The 23,002-nt window shown below is 45.0% G+C and overlaps 2 protein-coding genes across 4 annotated transcripts in view; one reads left to right on the top strand and one right to left on the bottom strand.

Moving 5' to 3' along the window:
- The window catches only part of LOC135374141 (zinc finger protein 845-like), a 257,280-nt gene that overhangs the window by 11,494 nt on the left and 222,784 nt on the right, over positions 1-23,002 (bottom strand). The gene's annotated exons all lie outside the window — the stretch shown is intronic.
- LOC135374140 (zinc finger protein 883-like) lies at positions 403-21,776 on the top strand. 2 transcript variants are annotated; one of them, XM_064607154.1, is made up of 6 exons: positions 403-445; positions 708-836; positions 3,053-3,285; positions 4,602-4,754; positions 5,372-5,524; positions 19,541-21,776. In XM_064607154.1, the coding sequence occupies exons 3-6, from the start codon at positions 3,129-3,131 to the stop codon at positions 21,151-21,153; spliced, it is 2,076 nt and encodes a 691-aa protein (XP_064463224.1). In that variant the 5' UTR covers positions 403-445; positions 708-836; positions 3,053-3,128; the 3' UTR covers positions 21,154-21,776. The 2 variants fall into 2 exon arrangements, with proteins under 2 accessions (XP_064463224.1, XP_064463223.1); XM_064607153.1 differs by lacking the exon at positions 403-445 and adding an exon at positions 466-640.

Genomic DNA, 23,002 nt, shown 5'->3' with positions numbered 1-23,002 from the left:
CCCCGAATATTGAAGTCACGTTAATTTTCGTATGCGCAACAGAAAAAGCGTGATATATGACGATGGTTGACGTCGTCTGCTACGGTTATTTACGTCAAACTGTATACATCAAAGACATAGCTGCAACGAATTACATACGAGTGGTGCACACAAGATCAAATTAGAGGTCATTTGAGTTGTCTTTTCATGTTGTGTGTATTCCTTAGGTGCAATTAGTTAGGTCATCGATACATCTCTTGAATCTTTTGGCGGGACACACGCACTCAAAATTAATTAACGGCAAAATTAGCACGAGTTCCGTGATATCGGGAAATAAATTCCTCAAGTTGCGTGCCAGAAAACGCGATTGTATAGTTCTTAGACGTATTATCATATTTTATCTCTCTTTGCACTTAGTGCCATGACACGACATCGACACCATTCTTTCCTCCTTTCTCCTATGGCGGTAAGTAAACATGTAAACATTTTCGCGGCAGAAACTTCAAAGCTCCTAGCACGCTTTTAGTAATGGCAAAGTAGCTTAGAGTGTTGCTTAGAACCACCCTTTACTCTTTACTTCGAGGCGAAGTAAATGTGGTGCTGTGTCAATGGAAACGACATTGGGATCGTCGCCACACAATGAGGCTGTCTCACATTACGCGTAAATCTACTTCCCAGTTATTATTATTATTACTATCGATAACATCCTTTGTTCCGTGCTCTCTTAGTGCTCCAGGATGGTCGGGGACGAATAACAATTGGAGAAGCAACCAGGACAGAACAGCAAGGAGCAGGACACACAAACACCTCATGCTCGAGCCCGTTGAGTAAAACAAGATTCCATCTTCAGAACACAAGTGAGTTCTATCTAGCCGTGTGACATTCGCCTGTAGAATTCGCCTAGAGTATAATTAAATGTTGTAACGTGTGCCAACAAAGGAGGGTGGGTTCCAACTTTTTGCTCTCTTTCAAAAACACGTCGAAGCCTCGAAAAGCGAATTATAAGCGCTGGTTGTCTTCAAATGCGAAATAAAAACACGCATTCACATCAAAGCGTGTGCACCACACTGTGTGTAAAAGATGTGTCTCGTGAAAGATGTGCATTCGTTCTTCACTTATTCACTCAGGTGTTCCATAAAAAAGCCCATTAAAAAGGCCTAAAAGTCTATATACCAAACACTCAGAAGGCGGAAAAGTCGAAAAGGCCAATGACCAATCGCGAGCCATCAAGAAATGAAAAGTGTATTTTGAAAAGTTCGAACTGCTACATAAAGTAGTAGAGCAAGAAAGTAGAGTTTGGGACAGGCTTTGGGAAATAATGTGCTAAGGAGAGATATTTTTTTTTTAAAGCACTATGGGTTATGCGTTTATTGAACACGGTGAGACCTCAATAAACCAGCAGACAGGAATCGTGAGCATCCCATCGCCTCAATAATTTATGAAGTAAATCATTAGCAACCCGCCCGTATCAGTTGGCAGCGTGTCATAATGAACTAACCCTAACCTGTCCCTCCCGCAGGCAACTTCCTCCCGGCTGTGTCGGCAGTGAAATTTATTTCAACATTAATTTTGCCGCCGTTGATACAGAGAGTTTATTTTCGAAAAGTTATCCGGAAAAGTGACTTTCCCCATCAATTGTTTTCGACGTTTCATTTTTTAAACGATTTATTTTGGCAAACACCGACAACTTTATTTTATTGCGATTAATTTAGCTTAGAGCTGTTTTTTTTTTTTTTTTACTTTTGGTAGTTCTGTCTTCTGGCTTTGTGGTCTTCTTATAGTTTGCCCTTATGATTACCACCCATTTCATAACGGCTCCACTTTTTTGCAGTTATTTTTTTTAACTCAGTGTAAGAAAGAAACTTTTAGAACTTATCAGAACGGAAGAACCTAGGTTATCTGAAAAAAAAAAATTTGAAGAACAATCCGGCTGTGGCAAAGGAATGTGGACTTACATCGGCAACATAACTTTCGTAGAACTTTTCCTGTCTTCAAAAACCTACTTTCGGGTTTACAAACCACCAATGTGGGATCTGTAGCAGGGGCACGAGGGCTCAAGCGAAAATGTCAGTGAAAACTATGACTAGTCCTCGTTCGATAACGGGACGCTTGAGAGTGCTGCCACTGTGGGGGGCTTGGGGGCCTGAGCCCCCCCCCCCCCCGGAATTTTCCCGGGGGAGGGGGGGGGGGGGGGGCTCCTGGAAGTCTATCCAGCCGACACTTGAGATGACAGTTTCGAGGGATATCTTAAGAACCGGGTGTGTCGGTGATCATGATAATCCTGTAAAAATTTCTCTCGCAACGCCGCAACAAGGACTTCCGGACTGCCTGCCTGACCTCGTGTAAAAATCCTGTAATCCTGTAAAAAAAAATCGTGTAAGAATCCTGTAAAAATCCTGTAATCTCGTAAAAGCTTCCTGTAAAAAAATTTGTAAAAATCCTGACATCCTGTCAAATTTCCTGTAAAAATTCTGTAATCCTGTAAAAAATTTGTCTCACGACGTCGCAACAAGGAATTCCAGACACCCTGCCTGGCCCCTGTGCATGAAAAGGGTGAGGGTGGACGTTGTGCCCCCCCCCCCCCCCCCCGGCAGATTGAAAACTCTCCGCCCATGCGTCCGACATCGTTTTTTTTTTGCTCTCTTAAAGTTACCGGTAGTCTTTGGAGCCGGCACAAAAAGGATCCCTTACAGGTACACACTTGCAGTCAACAGGTTTCATGTCGTTGTATTGCCCGCTACAACTTTCCCATTGGCATTTTGGTTCTATTTCTTGCAATTAAAAAACTGACTAATTGTTTTCACTTCATTAAGTAATTACAAAAATGGTTTGAGTATTCCTAACACCACCGGTAAGGTAACACCATACATTTCGGCCTTTCTTTTTTTGGAGCGCGATGAATCATTTTTTTAAACTTTGGCTAATTTTTTGTTATGCACGCCAAATAACGTTGAGCCCATAATATTTGTACAAGGAGATTTTTCAATACGTTTTTTTTATCATATAAGGTGAAAGAACCTGCGTGTATTTTTTTTATTCTGTCACCCACTTGTCTCTTTTTGTTTCATTTCAGGGACCAGGGGTGTTAACTTCTCATTAAAGAAGATCCAAGTGATACCTGCGCATTTGAGTTCTTGAGTCTCATCCTTATGGATCTGCAGCTGCAAGAAATGTGCCTGTCCCCAAAGTTCGGTGTTCAGCTTTCGAAAGTAAAATTGGAACCTCCTGATGCTGCGCATCTACATGAACAGGAACAGATACAGGAACAGTACTGCAGCGAGTCTCCTTCAAGAAGTAATAGTTACGGTAAATTATTTTATAAATTACGTAAGGTGGTGAGCGTTTTACGGAATGTTCACAGCGGGAATGTATCCCAGCAAGGTTTCAGTAAGTTATGTCGGATTCACGTTCGAATTCAATTACAAGACAGGTCTTTTTTTTTTTAAGAGGTAGGATTTGGCCACAGCCTTTTGACGTGTGAAGACGCAGGTGCATTGGGAGCAGTGGTATCCAATCCAATGCGAGTCGCTTCCGCTTGGGCTCCCTGTGCCATGCAGGGTGCGAAGTGTGTTTGTTTTGCTTGCATCACCTATGCACTTGGATTCCGTAGGGAAGGAGTATCGTACGGTTTATGCCTCCTGCTGCGACATGAAAGGATGGACCTCGTAGGAGACATGTTCGTAACACGCTATGCCTGACGTACCAATCGTGGCGGCTCTCACGTTGAGATTCCTTCCTTTCGCTGGCTTGGTGTCTGATTATTATGAGAGTTCTATGCAACTATATAATAATCAAATAACTCAAATTCGGATTATGTATAATAATTCGAATAATATTAGAATTGTAACGGTAATTTAACAAATAAATGTTATTGCTGCGTGCTGATTTTCTGTTACGATCATCGTTTTGTCTGTATATTTCAGATGCCATCTTCCTGACAGTAGTTAAGCTATTTAAGCGCTGCATTTATAATGAGACGACCGCGAGGTAGCAAGCGAGCTGGTGGTATAGATCTTTAGATACGAGATATAAATGCAGCTCCATAACATAAAAACCAGAGACTAGGGTTCAAAAAAACGACAGCACAGACAAGGTCTCAATTCGTCTCAAGGTCTAATTCTGTCTCGAGGTCATTTTTTTTGCCCCCTAGTCTCGGGTTTTTTATGTTATGGAACTGCATTTATATCTTGTATTTAAATACTCGTATCGAAAAGTATTTATGAAGGGTATTTAAATGCCCTTTTCCACAAAGTATTTTGCATTTATATTTAAATACTCAAAAATGTATTTATGCCCATCCCTGCAGTGTGCTGGGAGTCCCAAGAAAAGTGCCCACTCCTCCCGCTAGGGGATTCACTTGTGACGCACCCTATAGGCGCTGCACGGGGCGTATGCCCCTTCACCCTTCCAAGACCCAAATTTTTTCACCCTCTAACCCTTTCCCACGCTTAAACCAGTGCAGCATTGGCTGCGGCGGCGCCTCGACTTTGCGTTACTGGTGACGACACACACCTCTAGCTGCAATACGGTTAAACTAGGTTCGGATAAAGTATGGAGGTGGTCGTCATGTGACCCGAAGCCTTGCAATGTGGCTTACTTCTCTCCTTTTTGTTTTACTTCAGGAGTGACAGTTTGGACGTGTGACATTAAAGAAGAACCTCGAGAGGAGTCTTCAAAGGAACATGCAATCGTGGAAGTCAAAACGGAGCCTTATAACGTTGCAATCTTGACTGGACAGGACCAAATGGGACATAAGTGTGATTCAACATCAGAAGGTAAATACAAAATGGTCGAGGACATTTAGTCAACACCGAACTTAATAGCGTGACAAAAAGAGGGATACAACAGACAGGTATCAGCTTTCATGCACACGTTCTGTTCAATGGAAGATTCTCGAAGTTACGGAAAATAGACGTGGAGATTGGAGAAGTTGCATTTTTTGTGCTCATGCGGTTCCACTATAATAGATGTCTTCCGTATGTTTTACCTCCTTTTCTTAGTTACACAACTGTTAGGAATTCCTGTTATTAATTAGGTATTGTGTATAAAAAAAATCCGAGCTTCGAAAACTGCCATCGATTCTGAAGCCATTCCAGAGGTGCTCAGCTGCGTTAGTTCCTATTCCGGATTTTGTGATGCGTTTGAAAAATCCGCATTTAAAAAGCGATTTCATTTGGCTTGCTGAAAATAAATCTGGATTTAGAATGATTTGATTTACACGAATAAATTTAAATACGGACTCGATTTGGATTCGATTTAAATCCATTTTGTTTCCTGAAATCCCTCACTCTCTACAGAGGTGGTCATCACGTGACTCAAAGCTTTGCAATGTAGCTTACTTCAATAATGTTTTACCTCAATAATGTTTTACTTCAATAATGTTTTACTTCAGGCATGACAGCTGGGATGTGTGACGTTAAAGAAGACCGTCAAGAGGACACTTCGAATGAACATAGAATCATAGAAGTCAAGACAGAGCCTTATGACGTTGCCGTCTTGACAGAACAGGACCAGATGGTACACAACTGTGGTTCAAGATCAGAAGGTAAATACAAAATGGTCGAGGAGGTTTAGTCAACACCAAACTCAATACCACGATATGGGCAAAAATGGGGATGCAACAGAAATGCACTTTAGTTTTCAGACAGACAGACAGACACGTATCAACTTTCCAGAGCAGACAGTCTGTTCCATGGGAGATTCTCAAAGGGGGCAAAAGAGACGCGGATATTCTTTGTCATATTTCACGTCGTGCCTACTCTCGAATGTCGGGAGATCTTCGAGTACAAACGTCATTGCCGTACTGGCCATTGAGGGGCACGAAAAAAGAAAAAAGTTAATATTCGTGCGAAGCGTACATTCCGATGTGGCGAGCACTGAATGTTCGTAGGTTACGGATCGAAATGTCGTTTGTTTTTTTGGACGCGCCAGTGATTATCGCAGATTTCTCATCTGTTCAAGAAAGCTCGATTTTTTTGAGCACAGTAATCCCGAAACACCGCAACAAAACAGTCGAGAACAAATGTAATTGAGGAGCAATTGCAAAGTTCTCACAGCAGCGGTTATGCATGCCCGATCCAGCAATTACATCATTTCATATGACAACACCAATAACCGATCGCACTGTTAGTGTTACAGCAAAGTGACTTCTCCCTCCCTCCCCAGGGGAGCATGATTCCTTCTCTCTCACACGCACATGGGAACAGCACATGGGATGCCGTAATTAGGTGTCAGTTACCTACGGGCTTCGTTAAATAGAACGTATTGAACGAAAGGACTTTGTTAACCTGAGTGCAAATACAGTAAACTCCCTTTAACACGAACTCAAAGGGACCAGGAAGATCTGTTCGTCTTATCAGAAGTTCAGCTTAAGAGAAGGGTAAAAAAATTCTGCATCAGAAAGACTTATGCTGTTGCTGTATGCTGAACACAGTGTAAAAACAACTCACAATGAAGATATGGAAAGGTAGAGTATTTATTTAACATTCACCGTGGCACACTGAACCAATCTGTGATTTTTTTCTGCTTCTGTTGCTTGAGCTGGGATGCAGTTATAAAGGATGACATCTGCCCAATGCTTCTGAGGAACCCCTCAGTGTGTTCATGACTTTCAAAAAATTGGGAAAGCACTTGAAGAGCAGCATCAGCTGCTTCACAGGTCACTTGTGGCACATCCACTTCAGTAGGCTCACAGTCTTCCTCTGTATCTGAAGCAGCCTCAGCATCCAGTACCTCACTGATGATGTCATCCATGGTGTCTGCTCTGCAGGTAGCTATGTTGTCATCAACTGCGGCATACGCTGCCAAGTCCAGAGGGGCACCAAGGGTTGCACTGAGTGTTGAGCAAAGATTGTTGTCCTCAGAGCTCTCGCATTCATTCACAAAGACTTCTGGGGGGCAGCTATCCCTCACGAATCCCGCGTGCCGAAAGGAGTTCGCGATGGTGGCTTCGGTCACCTGTTCCCATGCGTGGGACAGAAGGTGCACAGCACTCAGGAGATTCACTTCGTATTGCTTCCCGTTTTCCATACAGAGCAGCATACGCTGTAGCAGCGAGCGTCTGTAGTGCCTTTTTAGACTACTGATGACCCCCTGGTCCATTGGCTGTAATTTCGCGGTTGTGTTGGGTGGCAGGAATTCGAGCCGGATAGCTGCCAGTCCGCTGACTTTCCCGTGCCCAGGGCAGTTGTCAACAAGAAACAACACATTCCTCTTCTGCCTTGCAAAGCAGCGGTCCATGTCGCGTAGCCACTGCTCAAAGAGTGCCTGCGTCATCCAAGCCTTGGAGTTTGCCGCGTACGTCGCAGGCAAGGTCCTGACATTCTTAAAACAACGCGGCGATTTCGACTTGCCGATGACGAGAAGCTTGAGCTTGTCAGTTCCGGTCATGTTGGCTCCAACCAGAACAGTCACACGTATCTTGCTGTGTTTGCCTCCGGTGCAGGCATCCCCAGAAAATGTCAATGTCTTCTGTGGGAGCAGCTGATAGTACAGCGCGGTTTCATCTACGTTGTAGATGTCTACCGCATCATATTCCTCCATGAGGTCCTTTAGTCTGGATGACCTCCAGTCAGTGCAGGCAGCGTCATCTACGTCGGCAGACTCCCCGACGATAGAACGGAACACAAGTCCATGACGCTTTCTAAACCGATCCAACCAACCGTCGCTGCACGAAAATCCCTCCACGTGCAGTCGGAGGGCTATTTCTTCGGCTTTCGCACGTAAAACAACACCACTTACTGGCAAGTTCGAGCTTCTTGCTTGACGAATCCACGCAAGAAGCACGTCTTCAAGATCCTTATGCGCGGCTGTTCGCATTCTTTTTCTCTTTGGTGCGAACTCACTGCCGCTAAAAGCGTCCATTATTTTCTGGCGATTTTTCACTATCCCACACACTGTGCTTTTCGCTATACCAAATTTCCTTGCAATTTCCGTCTTCAACAACTTTCCATCTTCCACTTCTTGCAAGATTTCCACCTTCTTCGCGAGTGAAAGCGCCTGGGACGTCCGCTTTGACATGGCAGTTACGTTTCACGTCAATGGCAGAAGTGGAATCCAACTGTAACACTGCGAAAAATGACGAACGAAAATGGCACCCAGCAGTCACGATGGTAAATGAAAATGGCGAAGTCACATTTCTCGGTGTCAGTGACAGGCAAGAGTGACGTCAAGCGCTGCCCGGCATTGGTCGGTTGGCCCACAGCTGTAGCCAATAGTGGACGCATGACGTCATTTTCGTGTTTTCGACGTCTTGCACGCGACACGTGCGTGCCTGCCCGCGGGAGTTCGGAGGAACGCGATGATCGAAAAGTTCGCGCTATCCGAAGTCGCCCACGGTACTAGTTCATGCTAAACGTATATTTTTTACATTGAGTTTATGGGAAACCAACCAAACACCCGTACCTTGTTCATCATAACCGAGAATTCATCTTAAGAGAGTTCATCTTAACGGGAGTATACTGTATGCATTGTCGTTTAAGTGGAATTGTACGCGCAATGGAAATAATACGTTAAAAAGGAGGTTTCCGTTAAGCCTATGTTTGCATAAACAGCCACATCTACATAGAGTATACAATGAATTCTCAGGGAAGTATGGGATGTCGCGAGTGCATCAGAATCCTTCCAGGTGTCTAAAAAAGGTCACGTATATGCAGGATTCACTGGCAGTCGTTGGTTCTTTGGATGATGGGAAAAAAATTGTGCTTGAAACTTATCTCTCATGAAGTTTAGATATGGACAGTTCTCATTGGCCGTCAGAACCAGGTTGCTATCCCCAACGGCTGCCATATTTATATGTTTCAAATGGCTCAGGAGTACCGTAATTTCACGCGTATAAGCTGCACCTCAAATAAGTTGCAGGGCCCGTTTTTAGGAACGTTTTGAAAGATGTCCAACTACACTTACCCGTACTGAACGACGTTAAAATCTGGGCAGGTTGGTAATCCATTTAAAAGCGATAAAACTCCATTGCTGGGTAGTGTGGACATCGTCATACTTGTTTGTCCTTTGTCCTTTTTTTACCCCAGCACTGAGGTTTTATTGCTTCTGAATGGATTCATCCAGCCTTCAGTCAGTGTTCACTCATAGCTTACAGATCTACTGCTTCTGCGAGACGTCTTACTCGGATCACGAGCCTATCCAAGAATCCAATCCAAATGCCTATCCAATCCACGAGCCTATCCAAACGGAGTTGGTTTCCATTCCGCAAAAGTACGGTAGAGGAAAAATAAATTGGTTTTAACTAGAGATGGGACGAATCTAGAATTGTACGAATCCAAATCCGAATCCGAATCCAAGGAAGGTTCTGCGATTCCATGAATCTTACGAATCTCGAATCTTTCGAATCCTTTCTTTAAAAAGAGTGTAAAAAGCAAGCAAAAAAAAACTTCTACTGATACTAAGTGCTTTGAAACAGAATGTGATATACAACGAGAGGATAGAGAGGTAGCAAGAGAGCTTTTGGTATAGATCCGTAACTTAAAAACCCGAGACTAGGGGACAAAAGAACGACAAACACAGACAAGGTCTCAAGAGAGACCTTGTCTGTGTTTGTCGTTTTTTTGTCCCCTAGTCTCGGGTTTTTAAGTTATGGATTTATGTGATATACATTTGTTTAATTAAAGACAAATTAAATCATAGTGCAGTTTCAGGAGAAAAATATACCCCTATTGTTCTTCTTAAATGTAATTTATTTAACGCATTGTTCAACAACTACAATATACTGTAGCAGTTTTTTTTTTTTTTTGCAGAATTATTTTTCGCGTTTTTGGTGCGTTTCTCCAAAATCGCGATTTCAAGTTCCCACGAATAGCTCTGGCCATCCCATCAGAGCAAGATGTAAAGAAATGAAAATTGATCACACTTCTGTTACTCCTACAAGCGCACGGCACTGTACCTACTATATACAATTATACCACGAAGCCGCAACATGCCTTTCCCCGTCTTCTCAAAACTAGCTTGTACGATAGTACGACGTCTCAACCGAACTGTTCAGTGCCCTGAGTGATAATGAATGAGAACTGCTGAAATGAACTTGCTGACCTGCACACGGCGAGTAATATGGCCTCCTGCAGGGTCCATAAAGGCATTGTAGAAGACCTTTCCTCCCATGTCTGTGAGGAGAAGAAAAGGATTGGCCTAGAACACCACTATCCTCGTGAACAATGGATGTCTCGGTACGTGCCGAAACATGCCCGAGTATTGACTGCGGCACGATATGCAAAAGCAAAGCCCTCCCGGAAACCTGTGTCTCGAATTTAAGTTCTCGCAAATTACTCCTCAAACCAGCTTTGTTCGAAAACGCGAAAATATTTTCCACACACAAAAAAACAAACAAAAAAAACACTTCTACAGTATACATAAACTCTCGAGTCTGAATTATTTCCGTAAAACTAAGTATCTATCAAAAACAAGACCGTAAGACTTTTAAACTTGCAATGTTACAGTTCCTGCCTCAACTCTTTCAGTTTAGAGCAATGTAAACAAACAAACATGAAAACATCCTACGGCTGCCTGGCTCCTAGCTGTATCTCATGCTCTAGCTTCCATGTCGGAGCTCATAAGTGCTGCTCTTGCTCTTCGATGTATGGAGGAAGGAGATGCCGAAAAACCATTGAGATGCCCTGGAAACTTCACCGAGGCGTATACACGCACCCACGTGGTGCGCGTCTCTGAAAGACCAGTTTAGTAGAAGCACCTGAGTACGAGGGACAGAGTGCATCGAGCGCGTTGGGTAGAGTCGATACTTCGAGGCGTACTGAGGGACATCCAGAAATTTCCAGATTAAGACGTCTGATGAAAGTATATGTCAATTTACCGAATAACACGAAAGGTCTTGATGCATACAATTTGCTTCCCGGAAAAAAAAAACAAAGAAAAGACACGCATAAACATGGCTCCGCATGTTCCCCATTAACCTGCCACTCTGGGTATAGTGACGAGAAGTATGATTAGAGCCTGAAGTTTTCGGGAAATATTTTTTTCTAAATTCGGGGGGTAAAGATCGGGCAAATAAACGTGTGCGCTAAATTTGTGCGAATTCGGGTGAAAAAACTTCCAGTAGGCTAAATTCGGGGGGGAAAGCGGGCTCAGTTACACAAAGTAACTGTAGTGGTTTGGTACAAACGGTGATGTAACTGCATTTGCTGCTAAACAAGTAAGGTAGCGCATTCCTGCAGACATCCAAGTGAGGGCAATTTGCCAGGCAAAAATCGGGTTTCGCCCTAAAGAGGCAACCTTCAATTCGGGGTGCAAATTCGGGGAAGAATCAGGTAAGACCCTAAAACTTCAGGCTCTAAGTATGATGCCACGTCACCGATGACGCGCCACGGTCCAAGCATTCTTGTTCGCTGGTCATTGAGTGTCAGCGCTCTGTCCCTCTGCGACCGTAATCCAGTTTTGCCAGTTCTCCCAGAGAATGGGCGTTTTCCAGAACAGAGAAGCGCCTCTAGCGGGAGGAGTCGAAAACACGATGTCTGCACATTTGGTCGAGTGCCGTGTGATTGGAGACATCTGATCGAACTCCGTTTGGTCGAAAACCTTTTGACCAAAAGCCGGTTTATCGACACTGTTTGTTCGAAATACTTTAGTCCGAAGGGAGTTCAAAAGGAGTTCAGTGTGTTATCCACACCTATCTTTGTGTAACTTTTGACGATATACTTTCTCTGAGCGTACAAAGCAAGCCACCAGTGTCCCCTGCTTTCTTTTTTCTTTTCTTTGCTTTTTTAGTTGAAGAGGGGAGACCACGGGTTATTTGCATATCTGTCTTTCAGAAACAACACGGTTGAACAGAAGAGTGCGGAACAATTCGGCGCACAGCCGATAATCCGTGCTTTCTTCTGGCACCCTTCTCATTGCTGGCGGTATATGTATTTAAAGGGAATAATCTGGAATGGGATAGCCATATGCGCGCGAGAGCCACCCGAAGTCTGTGGATGCTAAGAAGGAAATTTCGCCATGGTACAAAGAAAGATATTGAATTATCAGGCATATAAAACCTTCGTTCAACCTTGTTTAGAGTATGCATCTGCACAGTATCAAAAAAGAAGAAAAGAAGAGACACTACAAAGATCTGCTCCTCAGCTTGTATTGTTTAGGTTTCGAAGGACATCTTTGCTAACATATAATAATAATAACAGTAATAATTATGTTTTATTGGTGCCCCAGAACGGTCGTGACGACCCTATGTATGTTGGAAGAAGCAAATTTAGATTCACTTGAATGTAGGGACAAAGTAAATACACCAAACTCTTTCTCCTATACAATGGTCAGTTAAATACGAGCATTAATAATACACTGCTAAAATTTGTCCACGTTCGACGCGAATAAATTGTCCAAAAATGTCATAGAATTATTTGATTTATTTATCAAAATGTTTATTATTTGACAAAGTGGTGGGGATTAGGGTGAAAAACGTATATGGCATGTTTGGTCAGTGTTTTACGGTCGCCTTTTGTGGCATACTATAAAATCAATTTTTATGACAATTATGAATGTGTGGCGTGAATTACTTCTCATGGTGCATCTTACTGGCCTATGTAACGGTTCAGTAGGAAGATGATGTCGTAGGAGTTAAGTCTGAAAGACTTTTGAGCCTCAAGAATGCCACTTCTTCCTCCACAAAAAAAAAAGAAATGAAAACACAGCGGCTGAAATGGGCCAAAGAACCTGCAGAGTGATCTGAGGACCTTCTTTTTCCTTTTGAACAAAAAAAAAAAATTGAGATATGTTTGCAGTCTCCCTCCGGATCATGTAGTATTGTTTAGGTTTTCATTTCATTCAGGTTTGCCCCAAAATGAAGCTTTCTTTTTCTTTTGTTTACCAGGCCAGGAGAAAGGCTTTTTCGGAACCCCGAGTAGCAGACGACGGAGGAGTAGCAGACATTTCTCTAGACCAATCAGCGAGTGTTCTCCTTATAGCGTCAGCATGAGGTTCTAGGCAGATCGCAGGCTCTTACTGCTTTTCACCTCCATTGCGCACGGTCGCTTTTTGCAACGTACTTTAAATTCAATTTCTGCGATAATCATGACTCTGTGGCGTAAGTTACTTCGCACAGTGCATCTTACTGGCCTACTTAACTGTTTTATAGCGTGAAAACAGGGTATTGAAAATTACTTCTGCGCTAGTTTAAGTAAATGTAAATAAATGTATGTCTTCAACAATTGTATCATCCTCACGGTCACTTTCACAAAAAAGTAGCCGTAATGTAACTAAGTTGCTTGCTCTCAGAAACAGTAACTGTGTAACTTGAGCAAGAAAGTAACTATAACTGCAACTTAGCTGCTATTTTTGGCACATCAACTGGATTCCGTGCCACTACATCCAACGCGCCGTTACGTCCATCATGCTCTTACATCCGAAAACGAGTCATTACATCCACCCTGCTCTTACACACAAACGACCGTTACATCCAATGAGACTTTACGTCCATTTCTGTCCGATACATCCATAAGTCAGTGCATACAACGAGCCGTTACATCCAATGGAAAACCATACACAACGAGCTGTTACGTCCATTGGGCCATTACATCCACAGACATAGGAAAGTGTGGGACAGTGGTTATGGTTCCAATGCCAGCGCAAAGAACGCAGGTGTAGCTGAACATAGACGCCTGTGTCAAACCTAGATGCTAACTCGGTACATCACGGGTACTTCTTTGAATAGGAAAAAAGCTAACTAAATAAATAAAAAGAAGTGACCTGTAATACGAATTGACATTGATTAGTTCATCGACAGCTGCTATATTGGTACAACCACAAAACCAAGGTCGTTAGAGTGTGAGGCAGGTTACTGAGTTCTAAGCAACACGCATTTGTGGCGCAACGTGCATATTAATAAAATGTTAGGTGCACAGCAGATGGCTTTTTGTATTGTCAGCGGAAGGCACTTTGAAAATATAGAAAATCGCAATGCTGCGTCTGCATTCCGGGAAGTTATCTTTGTCACTGCTTTGCTGTCACCTTTATCGTTCGCTGTCTTCGCCCCATTCGTTGTCGTAAAGCAGTGTTGGTTGCTTTCTTACTTATGCCCAGTCCGGCCGTGCTGCCAGGAGGTTTTGCCTGGGTTTCCCCGTAACAGTTTCCTTGGAAGTCGGCCTAGGACGCGCGCTGCTCCCATTAAATGGCGCATTGCGTTGGTCGTGACGAGTGGCCCGCCCTCAGCGAGGCCAACTACGGCAAGCAGAATATGACACCAGCAGCTTTTTTACCTAATGCGCAACTACTATGTTATTTCGTGAATATTTTGAGATTTTGGGATTTCAACTTGCGCACCAACCTTGTAATTCAGAACCTCACCTAATTTATTCTCTTACGACAGCAACTCTGTCAGTTACTTGTGAACATACCAAATCATAAAACAGCGCAATTTGACGGACTCTCACGGAAACAAACAAACGAACACACAAAGAAACAAAAACATTCCGAAGATACGCCACGAAATATCTGTTACGGAGTGGCTGATTCCAAAACTGCATTGATGCCATATTAGTTAGGACACGACATATCCTGAAGCCGCTTATCCAACGAGCAGTTACGTCCAAAGGGCCACCAAGTACACCGTGCGGTTACATCCATACCGTGCCGTTATAGCCAACGAGCTGTTGCATCCAATGCACCGATACGTCCACAGATGGATGTAACGCCGCGTTGGATGTAACGTCTCGTTGGACGTAGCGACCCCAGGCCCATCAACTGTAACTATAGCCCTGTTACTTTTTGTTTTACGAATAACTTACCCAAGACTGGTCCAGCTAGTGTTCTCCTTGTAGGTGGCCGGTGAATAAATTGACTCCGTTATTGGGAGGGAGGATCTGTTGGAAATGTAAAGCCAGCATCGTTGACGAAAAGGAAAAAGCGGTGTAAAATGACGAGCATTCTCTCTCTCTCTCTCTCTTTTTGTTGCTATGTATGGGAAGAGCTTCTACGGGCAACACAGGCGATGTGACATCTGGAGAGGAGGCACGAACAGTTTTCGCTGTAAAAATGAACGAGATGAATAACTTGTATTTCTTTTCTTGGCAAAATAGATCTCTGCCTGAGAAACGTCATCATGATGTTGGTAAACAGACTGAAACCAAAACAAATTGGAAGGGGAGGGTTGGGCTCCACGAATGGGCACTTGTTCGCTGCCTCCTATTGAAAGAAAAGTAGGACTGAAGGTCTCGTCCCTTGCAGGGGCCATCGTAATCCCATCAAGACCGTTGCTTTCGGGCACGACCTTGTTCACCCCTAGCTTCGAATGTACCATAATTTCATGCGTATAAGCCACACGGCAGATAAGCCGCAGGGCCCGTTTTTACGAACATTTAAAAATTTTTTGGGCAGATAAGCCGAGGGCAGTACGACGCAACTGATTTGAGTGACAAAGGATGTATTGAGAAGGCCATAAACCCAGTTGTCCATACTCTGGGGTCAGCTCTACAGTTCTACCACGATCAGATTGTGCCCTTGTTGGGCGTTTTTCATGGATTGATGGGTCAGTGGCATTCCAGAAGACGTGAATTACTGTCACCAGTTTTCGTTAAAGCCGCTTAAGGGAATGCACCAGGAAGGTAAGTCTACTCGAATGTGAACGCGCCCCTGTTACGCATTGTTCGTGCATTGGCAGGGCGGTGCTGTTCCAGGGACACTGTCGTCCCTTTGGTTAAAACCGGCGTATGGAGAAAATACCAGGGAAAAATAGTCATGACATAAGCCGCAGTGGTGGATAAGCTGCAGAGCGCCCGTGAGAAAAAAAAAATCGTGCATAAGCCACGGCTAATACGCGTAAAATTACGGTAGTTCAAGTGTACCGAATTGGTGGCTCTGCCGAATGCTACGATGTCATTTCTTTACAAACAGGGAGAGGTCTATAGTGCGGGCACTTCAAACACACATAGCAAAATGTGCTGTAGCGTATTATACAGTCGCTGGGACAGCGACTTGAGAGCCTCCTAGGAACTGACCGAGTGAGCTTCGATCACATGAAATATCTTTTCTGTCGGACCATTTCTTCTGTCTCTCATTTGTCATGCAACACTGCAGAAAACAGAACTCTTGAGCCTTCTGTGTTGTCCTGATGGTCGAGGACATAGCGCTCTTAGTAGAATACACCAGGCCGGTATTATACCGGCACGGCCGAGTATTTGGGTGCTGTGCCGGTTGCCGGTAGGAAGGTGATACAGGCAGCCTTTTGCCGGTATTTGTGGCTCAAGACCTTTCATAAGGGCTTTTACGGGATTTTCCCTTCAACATTCCACTACAGCTTGAATAAATCCGGAACACACACCCAGCTCCGCAGTCACCAGTCGTTTTCTTAGTTATTCATTCTTATTCATTGAGCGAGCACGCGCTTTCTCTCTATGTGTGTGTGTCTCGTCCACCCCTCACCTACTTTCCCTTTTCCACGAGCATTTCCTCCTTTCCCTCTACTCCATGACCTCTCCCTCAGCCGGTATTTTTCGCAACGACAGGTGGTAACCCTACGCAGAAGCGTATGTACGACTACCGTAGCAGACGACAGCAATAGGGTTTATTCACTGAAGTCACCTCGCCGGCATACTGTAGGTCTCTCAAAGTTATTTACCCGCATTCGTACGCTGCCATATGCTTTGTGGATGACTGTTAACGTCGAAAACATGGAAATTACTTGGATATGCTACAGATCACATGGCACAATAATTTTGAAACTCCAAATATACGGTGACTGCGATGTGGGTAATGACTTGGAAAGGACCTACAATAGGGCGGCCGACGGCAGAACACCTGCTTGCTAGCGACAGTTGCGGCCTCCTACGGATGACGTCACGTAAATAAACCCTATAGCTCCTATGAAAATGCGTAGAATAATGATGATAACTAACCTGAGAATGAAACACCTGTGGAATATCCACCGCTTGTACAGAAATACTGGGGTAAGCTGAAGTACAAAGTATTGTAGAAGTTGAGGAAGCAATAACTGGGACGATGAGTAGTGCCACCGCTACTTTCCAAAAAATGTGGCGCTGGGAAGGGGTGCCTATGACATGGTTATAATCTAGTAGGTCGCCGAACAGACTGAGGCTCAAAAAGGGTTGCATCGGAGGTCGGTTGGGTTGGGACGCGTGGGAAATGTAAGAAAAACCACTGTCTGGGAAACACACACGAAAGGAACATCATTTGACAGGCTCAGAACTGCTAACCATGCATGGTTTATTTTCATAAGCAACGTGCTCTTATATTGTTCCTCTTTTGTTTTTTACTCCTCTCGTGATGAATGCTTATTGTGGTTGACTAATGCAGCACAAAAGGATACATGGACAAGAGAACTAAGAAACGCTCGTGCCGGCTTACACCTGCTGTTCGTGTTCCTTTGACGCTTCGTTACAGTCAACCAGAAATAGTCACCAACTAGTCATGGAAATTGGAACCTGTAGAAGGACGTTCGATTGAGTCATCCCCCTTGCTCTCGAAATGGGGACACTCAGACATATATCCCCGCCAGCGGAGAATGTAGTCCATGCATTGACTGTGGGGGGTCTCAGATAATGTGGCGCATAATCGGATACGTGGAAGTCAAATCGTGCATCTTCTTTCTGGGAGTATTTAATGCGGTTTTTAAATAAACATCGATGTACATCGTCAGCGACACTTCATTTTGAAACACGATCAGTGTGCAATGGGGAGTGTAATGGAAATTGTTGGTCTGAGCTGTAATCCTACTGTGCGCGCCGATGGCTGGCACTTCAGATTTGTGATGGGGGTGAGGGGGTCGTCTTGCGACTTCTAACTTGTCTCTGAAGATTTATATGGTTGTTCTAAACCATCGTGTCAGCCATTTCTTAGAACGTTGTTCGTATGAGAGCCGAGTGAAAATGTACGAGAGGTGACGCGGTCCCCAGTCGCTTCTGAAAATCGACACTCGCAAGAGCAGACGATTTCTGCATCCTATCACAGACCTTCCCGCAGGGCGACGTAGCCATTCTCATTGTTGTCAATACAGATTGTGGCATGCTCTGCAATATTTATCACTTTAATTCGGTTATTTAATATGTGACGTGCTTTGCCGGGTAAATTTGCAGTATCCCATTTTGAACAAAGGGCAGTCCAGTGATACACTTTATGAGAGGGGCAACAATCCAGTCCCTCTTAGTATACGTTCTCTTGCAGTTGTCTTGCAAACCACATTTAAATTGTGCTTCGGCGTCGATTTTTAGGCGAAAAGAGTATGTTTTGTCGTCCTTGTTAGGCCTAGGAAAGACAGCGATCCTGAGCAAATATCAAGAAAACTGCAATGGACAGTCAAAAATTATCATGCTATAACAGAATGTTGTACTCACACCTCCCCATGAACATCCTTGCCCGCTCTTGATTCAACCTTGTTATGTCTCGTACGCGTTCCCCAAGATAAACTTCGGGGCTTGTAACGAAGATAAAACAAATAGGAACAGTGTCGGAAATCTAAAGTAGATGTTAGAGGACGTGTTATGCCCCAAACTTTTATGTCGATAGTGACGCTTGGCCTGTTTCTCTGCGGATAAATCGTGAAAATTAAAAAATAGCTACCCTAAACGGCTATACCTGTGTTTCAGCTTCTTTCCGTCAGATGACGAAAGGGTCGAACGCGGAGTTGCAGAGTACGATTCTGCATTCAGTTCCACTTGTTCAGATTTCGATGTCGTCTGCAACGCCGCGTTCGACTGTTTTGCCATCTGACGGAAAGGAGCTGAAACACAGGTATAGCGGACAGGTATAGCGGAATTTATCCGCAGAGGAACGGACCAAATGGCAGTATCGACATAAAATTTTGGGGCATTATACATCCTCTAACATCTACTTTTGCTCCCCGACACTGTTCTTATTTGTTTTATCTTCGTTACAAACCCCGAAGTTTATCTTGGCGAACCCTGTATATATTTATAATACATGTACAGGGATTTCCGTGATACCTGGAGTCTGTTCCAACGCTCGGTTCTGGGGTCAATCATTTCTGCTAGCAAGCACTTCTGCCGTTCTGGATCTTCACGACATGCCCGTCTACATCCACACGTCGCCCATAGAGGCGGATGCAAAATCTGTTATGTTCGCACATCGTATGGGAATATCCTATAGACCATTTCACCGTTCGCAAACAAACGACGCAAACTGGAAGACCAACGGGGAACAAAACAGGTTAACGTGCGCTGGTGCTACCTGGTGGCGTGGAGCTATCAAAAGCGTCTTCGCAAAAGCAGCTGTAACCGCAAGTCCAATGGGACGCACATCCAGCTGTCGCGCGTTGACGCACCCTGGCGTGGCGGAAGGGTCTATTCAATGTAATCCAATCTAGTTTCCCCAAAATGTCGGCACCCAGTGAACACAGGTAGAGGTGTGCAAACGCCCTCACAATATTTGCCTTCACCTCAGTTTTTGTCCCAGATGTTTTTCCTCACCTCACTTCACCTCACAGCAAATACCGCAGGGAGTCCCAAGGAGGATTATTTGCTGTGGCGGACACGCATACTGTGACCGCAAAAGTGATACCGTAGGGTTTTTCCAATATTTGTCAATTAGAGATGCGCCCGTGATGATAAGGCCTCTGAATGTCCCATTTCCGAAATTTCAGCAGCAAGAGAGAGTCCCACTACTCCTCCATCGGATGCTCAGATGGGAGAGACGGGTATTGGGTGCGACATCTGTTCCTCTGTTCCTGGGTTCTCATGGTCTGGGAGTGACGAGAACCACGTGTCGAAGCATACAGACGAGAAGCCATGCAAGTCCAATCTCTGTTCTGCACAGTTCCGGCGGAGCACGAGCCCATGGTGTCACAAGCGAGCACATACGGGCAAGGAGCCGCACAAGAGTGATCTCCGCCTTGCGGAGTTCAGCCAGATTGCGCACCTGCAGCTGCAGAAACGAGCACACACAGACAAAAACCGATACAAGTGTGATGTCTGCCCTGCGCAGTTCAGCCAGAGCCGCCACCTACAGTATCACAGGCGGACACACACGGGCGAGAAGCCATACAAGTGCGATGTCTGCCCTGCAGAGTTCAGCACGAGTGTCCAGCTACAGTATCACAGGCGGACACACACGGGTGCGAAGCCATACAAGTGCGATGTCTGCCCTGCAGAGTTCAGCCAGAGCGGGAACCTACACCAGCACAAGCGGGCACACACGGGCGAGAAGCCATACAAGTGCGATGTCTGCCCTGCAGAGTTCAGCAGGAGCGGGAACCTACAGCGGCACAAGCATACACATACGGGCGAAAAGCCGTACAAGTGCAATGTCTGCCCTGCACAGTTCAGCACGAGTGTCCAGCTACAGTATCACAGGCGGACACACACGGGTGAGAAGCCATACAAGTGCGATGTCTGCGCGGCAGGGTTCAGCCGGAGTGGGAGCCTACAGCGTCACAGCCGGACACACACGGGTGAGAAGCCATACAAGTGCGATGTCTGCCCTGCAGAGTTCAGCCAGAGTGGGAACCTACACCAGCACAAGAAGACACACACGGGCGAGAAGCCATACAAGTGCGTTGTCTGCGCAGCAGGGTTCAGCCGGAGTGGGAGCCTACAGTATCACAGGCGGACACACACGGGTGAGAAGCCATACAAGTGCGATGTCTGCCCTGCAGAGTTCAGACAGAGCGGGAACCTACAGCAGCACAAGCGGACACACACGGGCGAGAAGCCGTACAAGTGCGATGTCTGCCCTGCACAGTTCAGCACGAGTCTCCAGCTACGGTATCACAGGCGGACACACACGGGTGCGAAGCCATACAAGTGCGATGTCTGCCCTGCAGAGTTCAGCCAGAGCGGGAACCTACACCAGCACAAGTGGACACACACGGATGAGAAGCCGTACAAGTGCGATGTCTGCCCTGCACAGTTTAAGACGAGTGTCCCCCTACAGTATCACAGGCGGACACACACAGGCGAGAAGCCATACAAGTGTGATGTCTGCCCTGCAGAGTTCAGCCAGAGCGGGAACCTACACCAGCACAAGCGTACACATACGGGCGAAAAGCCATACAAGTGCGATGTCTGCCCTGCAGAGTTCAGCCAGAGCGGGAACCTACACCAGCACAAGCGTACACATACGGGCGAAAAGCCATACAAGTGCGATGTCTGCCCTGCAGAGTTCAGCCAGAGCGGGAACCTACACCAGCACAAGTGGACACACACACACGGACGGGCGAGGAGCCATACAAGTGCGATGTTTATCCTGCCGAGTTGAGCAAGAGCACGAAGCTGTGGAACCACAAGTGCAGGCACGAGGGCGAGAAGCCATAGAAGCGCGATGTTTCTCCTGCAGACTTCAGCCAGAACACAAGTACGTCTTTTTACAAGGGAAAACGCACGTGTAAGAAGCTGTACGAGTGCAGTCCCCTCTCTTGCAAAGTTCAGCCATGGCAATGATCTTGCGGCACTATGTGCAGGGGAGAAGCCATACACAAGTGCCATGTCTACCGTGCAGAGTTCAGCCAGAACACAAATCTGAACAATTATAAATGCGCACACACGGGCCAGAAGCCATACAGGTGCGAGTTCTGACCTGCAGGGTCGCCCACAGAACGAATTGCAATGTCATAAGCAGACACATATGACAGAGGATCCCTACAAGTGGGATGTGCGTCTTGCAGAGTTCAGCCACAGCGTGGGCCTGTGGCATCACAAGTAGACACAGACAGATATGTGAAACCATACAGAAGTATTCTCTGTTCTACAAACTTGGCATAGCATTCCGCATGCTGACTCCACTAATATATCTGAAATGTCGTGCCGCAATAGAGTTGAATTGCACAGAAACTTCGAAGATCCCTTGCTCGCGTTGCACCGTGCTTAAAGTTGAAAATTAGATCAACTGCAATTACTGCGTATAGTACATTCCAAGGGGGGATATGTTTATTAAAGAACAGATGAAGATAACAAACAACATATATACATATTCTGATGATGAAGTGGGGAGGTTTTCCAACCCCATAGCTAGGGTGTCTAATATGAGTGGTGACAATGATAAGTGGTGACGATGAGAGATGACTGGAATGATCGGAGCTGCGGTGGTGATGCTGAATGTGATCGTGATGGTGGAAATGTCCAAATATAACAAAACATAGGCTAGACTCATCAATAGATCGTATTGACAATTATAATAGGAGTCAGCTGGTGCATGCAACATCAAAACGGAAGTGTGGTTCTGCCATACTGTAGCATGAGCTCGTGAACAAATTGTACATGGCCACATGACCGTGTCAACTACTTAAAAGAAAGTTAACTTACGTTAACATGAGTACGGATTTGTCCAGCCAGTGCAGCGGTTTATATACACACTGTAACCGTTTTCATGTCTTGAAAGGTGTAATAACGTGCAGTGCGTATACCTTTTTTGGTGTAATTTTGGTAAGATCATAATGGAGCACGGTTTCGCACTAATTTTCTTTACTCAAATGTTGCGTGTTCTCCGAAAATTCAGTCTTGCAACGTCTCAACATTGTTGAACAGTATTGTAGACACTTGCACGTGCTCGATTATCGGTAGCGATGCACATATGCATTAGCACCAAGACATAATGAAAGCAAGATTTGCACTGACACTTGACCTTTTCTAATGCATTCCGAATTTTTAAAATATCATCTTGGAGGTACAATGTTACGCAACCAGGTTGAATGTGCATAGCGCTCACCTTTAAAGGTGTGAAAAAGTTTACAGTGCACTGAGCACACAAGCACGTGGAAGAACATGCACCCATATGTTAGCAGTAGCTATCGTGCTTTTGCGTTATTGACAGCTGCCGTGTGACTGCATTGCTTTTCTGTGCTCATTTATTTAGTGTGGATATAGACAACAGTAGTAAACGAGGCTAAACAAGCACCCATGTTGCACTAGCTCTCCTTCTTTTACTTTGTTGATAGCTGTCATATGGCCACAGAGTTTATGCATGTGTTCAGTGTGAATATAGCGCTAAACAACAACAAAAAAGTGTCCTTTCTGTGTCTCCTGAAGCTCGAGGCTTTTCTTTCAAACAAAAATGTATGCATGCTGTTCGACATCCTTTTGTGAGTAGGAGAGTTGGAAATTACTCGACG

The sequence above is a fragment of the Ornithodoros turicata genome, unplaced genomic scaffold (assembly GCF_037126465.1).
Source record: "Ornithodoros turicata isolate Travis unplaced genomic scaffold, ASM3712646v1 Chromosome44, whole genome shotgun sequence".
In the NCBI taxonomy this organism is placed as follows: domain Eukaryota; kingdom Metazoa; phylum Arthropoda; class Arachnida; order Ixodida; family Argasidae; genus Ornithodoros; species Ornithodoros turicata.
The sequence above is the reverse complement of the archived record's forward strand: the minus strand, read 5'-3'. Positions and strand labels throughout refer to the sequence as shown.

Excerpts from the sequence above, each read along its gene's own strand:
- LOC135374140 (XM_064607154.1), top strand. The coding sequence starts at position 3,129 with ATGGATCTGCAGCTGCAAGAAATGTGCCTGTCCCCAAAGTTCGGTGTT. Across the intron at positions 3,286-4,601 it reads TTCAAGAAGTAATAGTTACG|GAGTGACAGTTTGGACGTGT; the intron begins GTAAATTATTTT and ends GTTTTACTTCAG. Across the intron at positions 5,525-19,540 it reads CTGTGGTTCAAGATCAGAAG|CAGCAAGAGAGAGTCCCACT; the intron begins GTAAATACAAAA and ends CCGAAATTTCAG.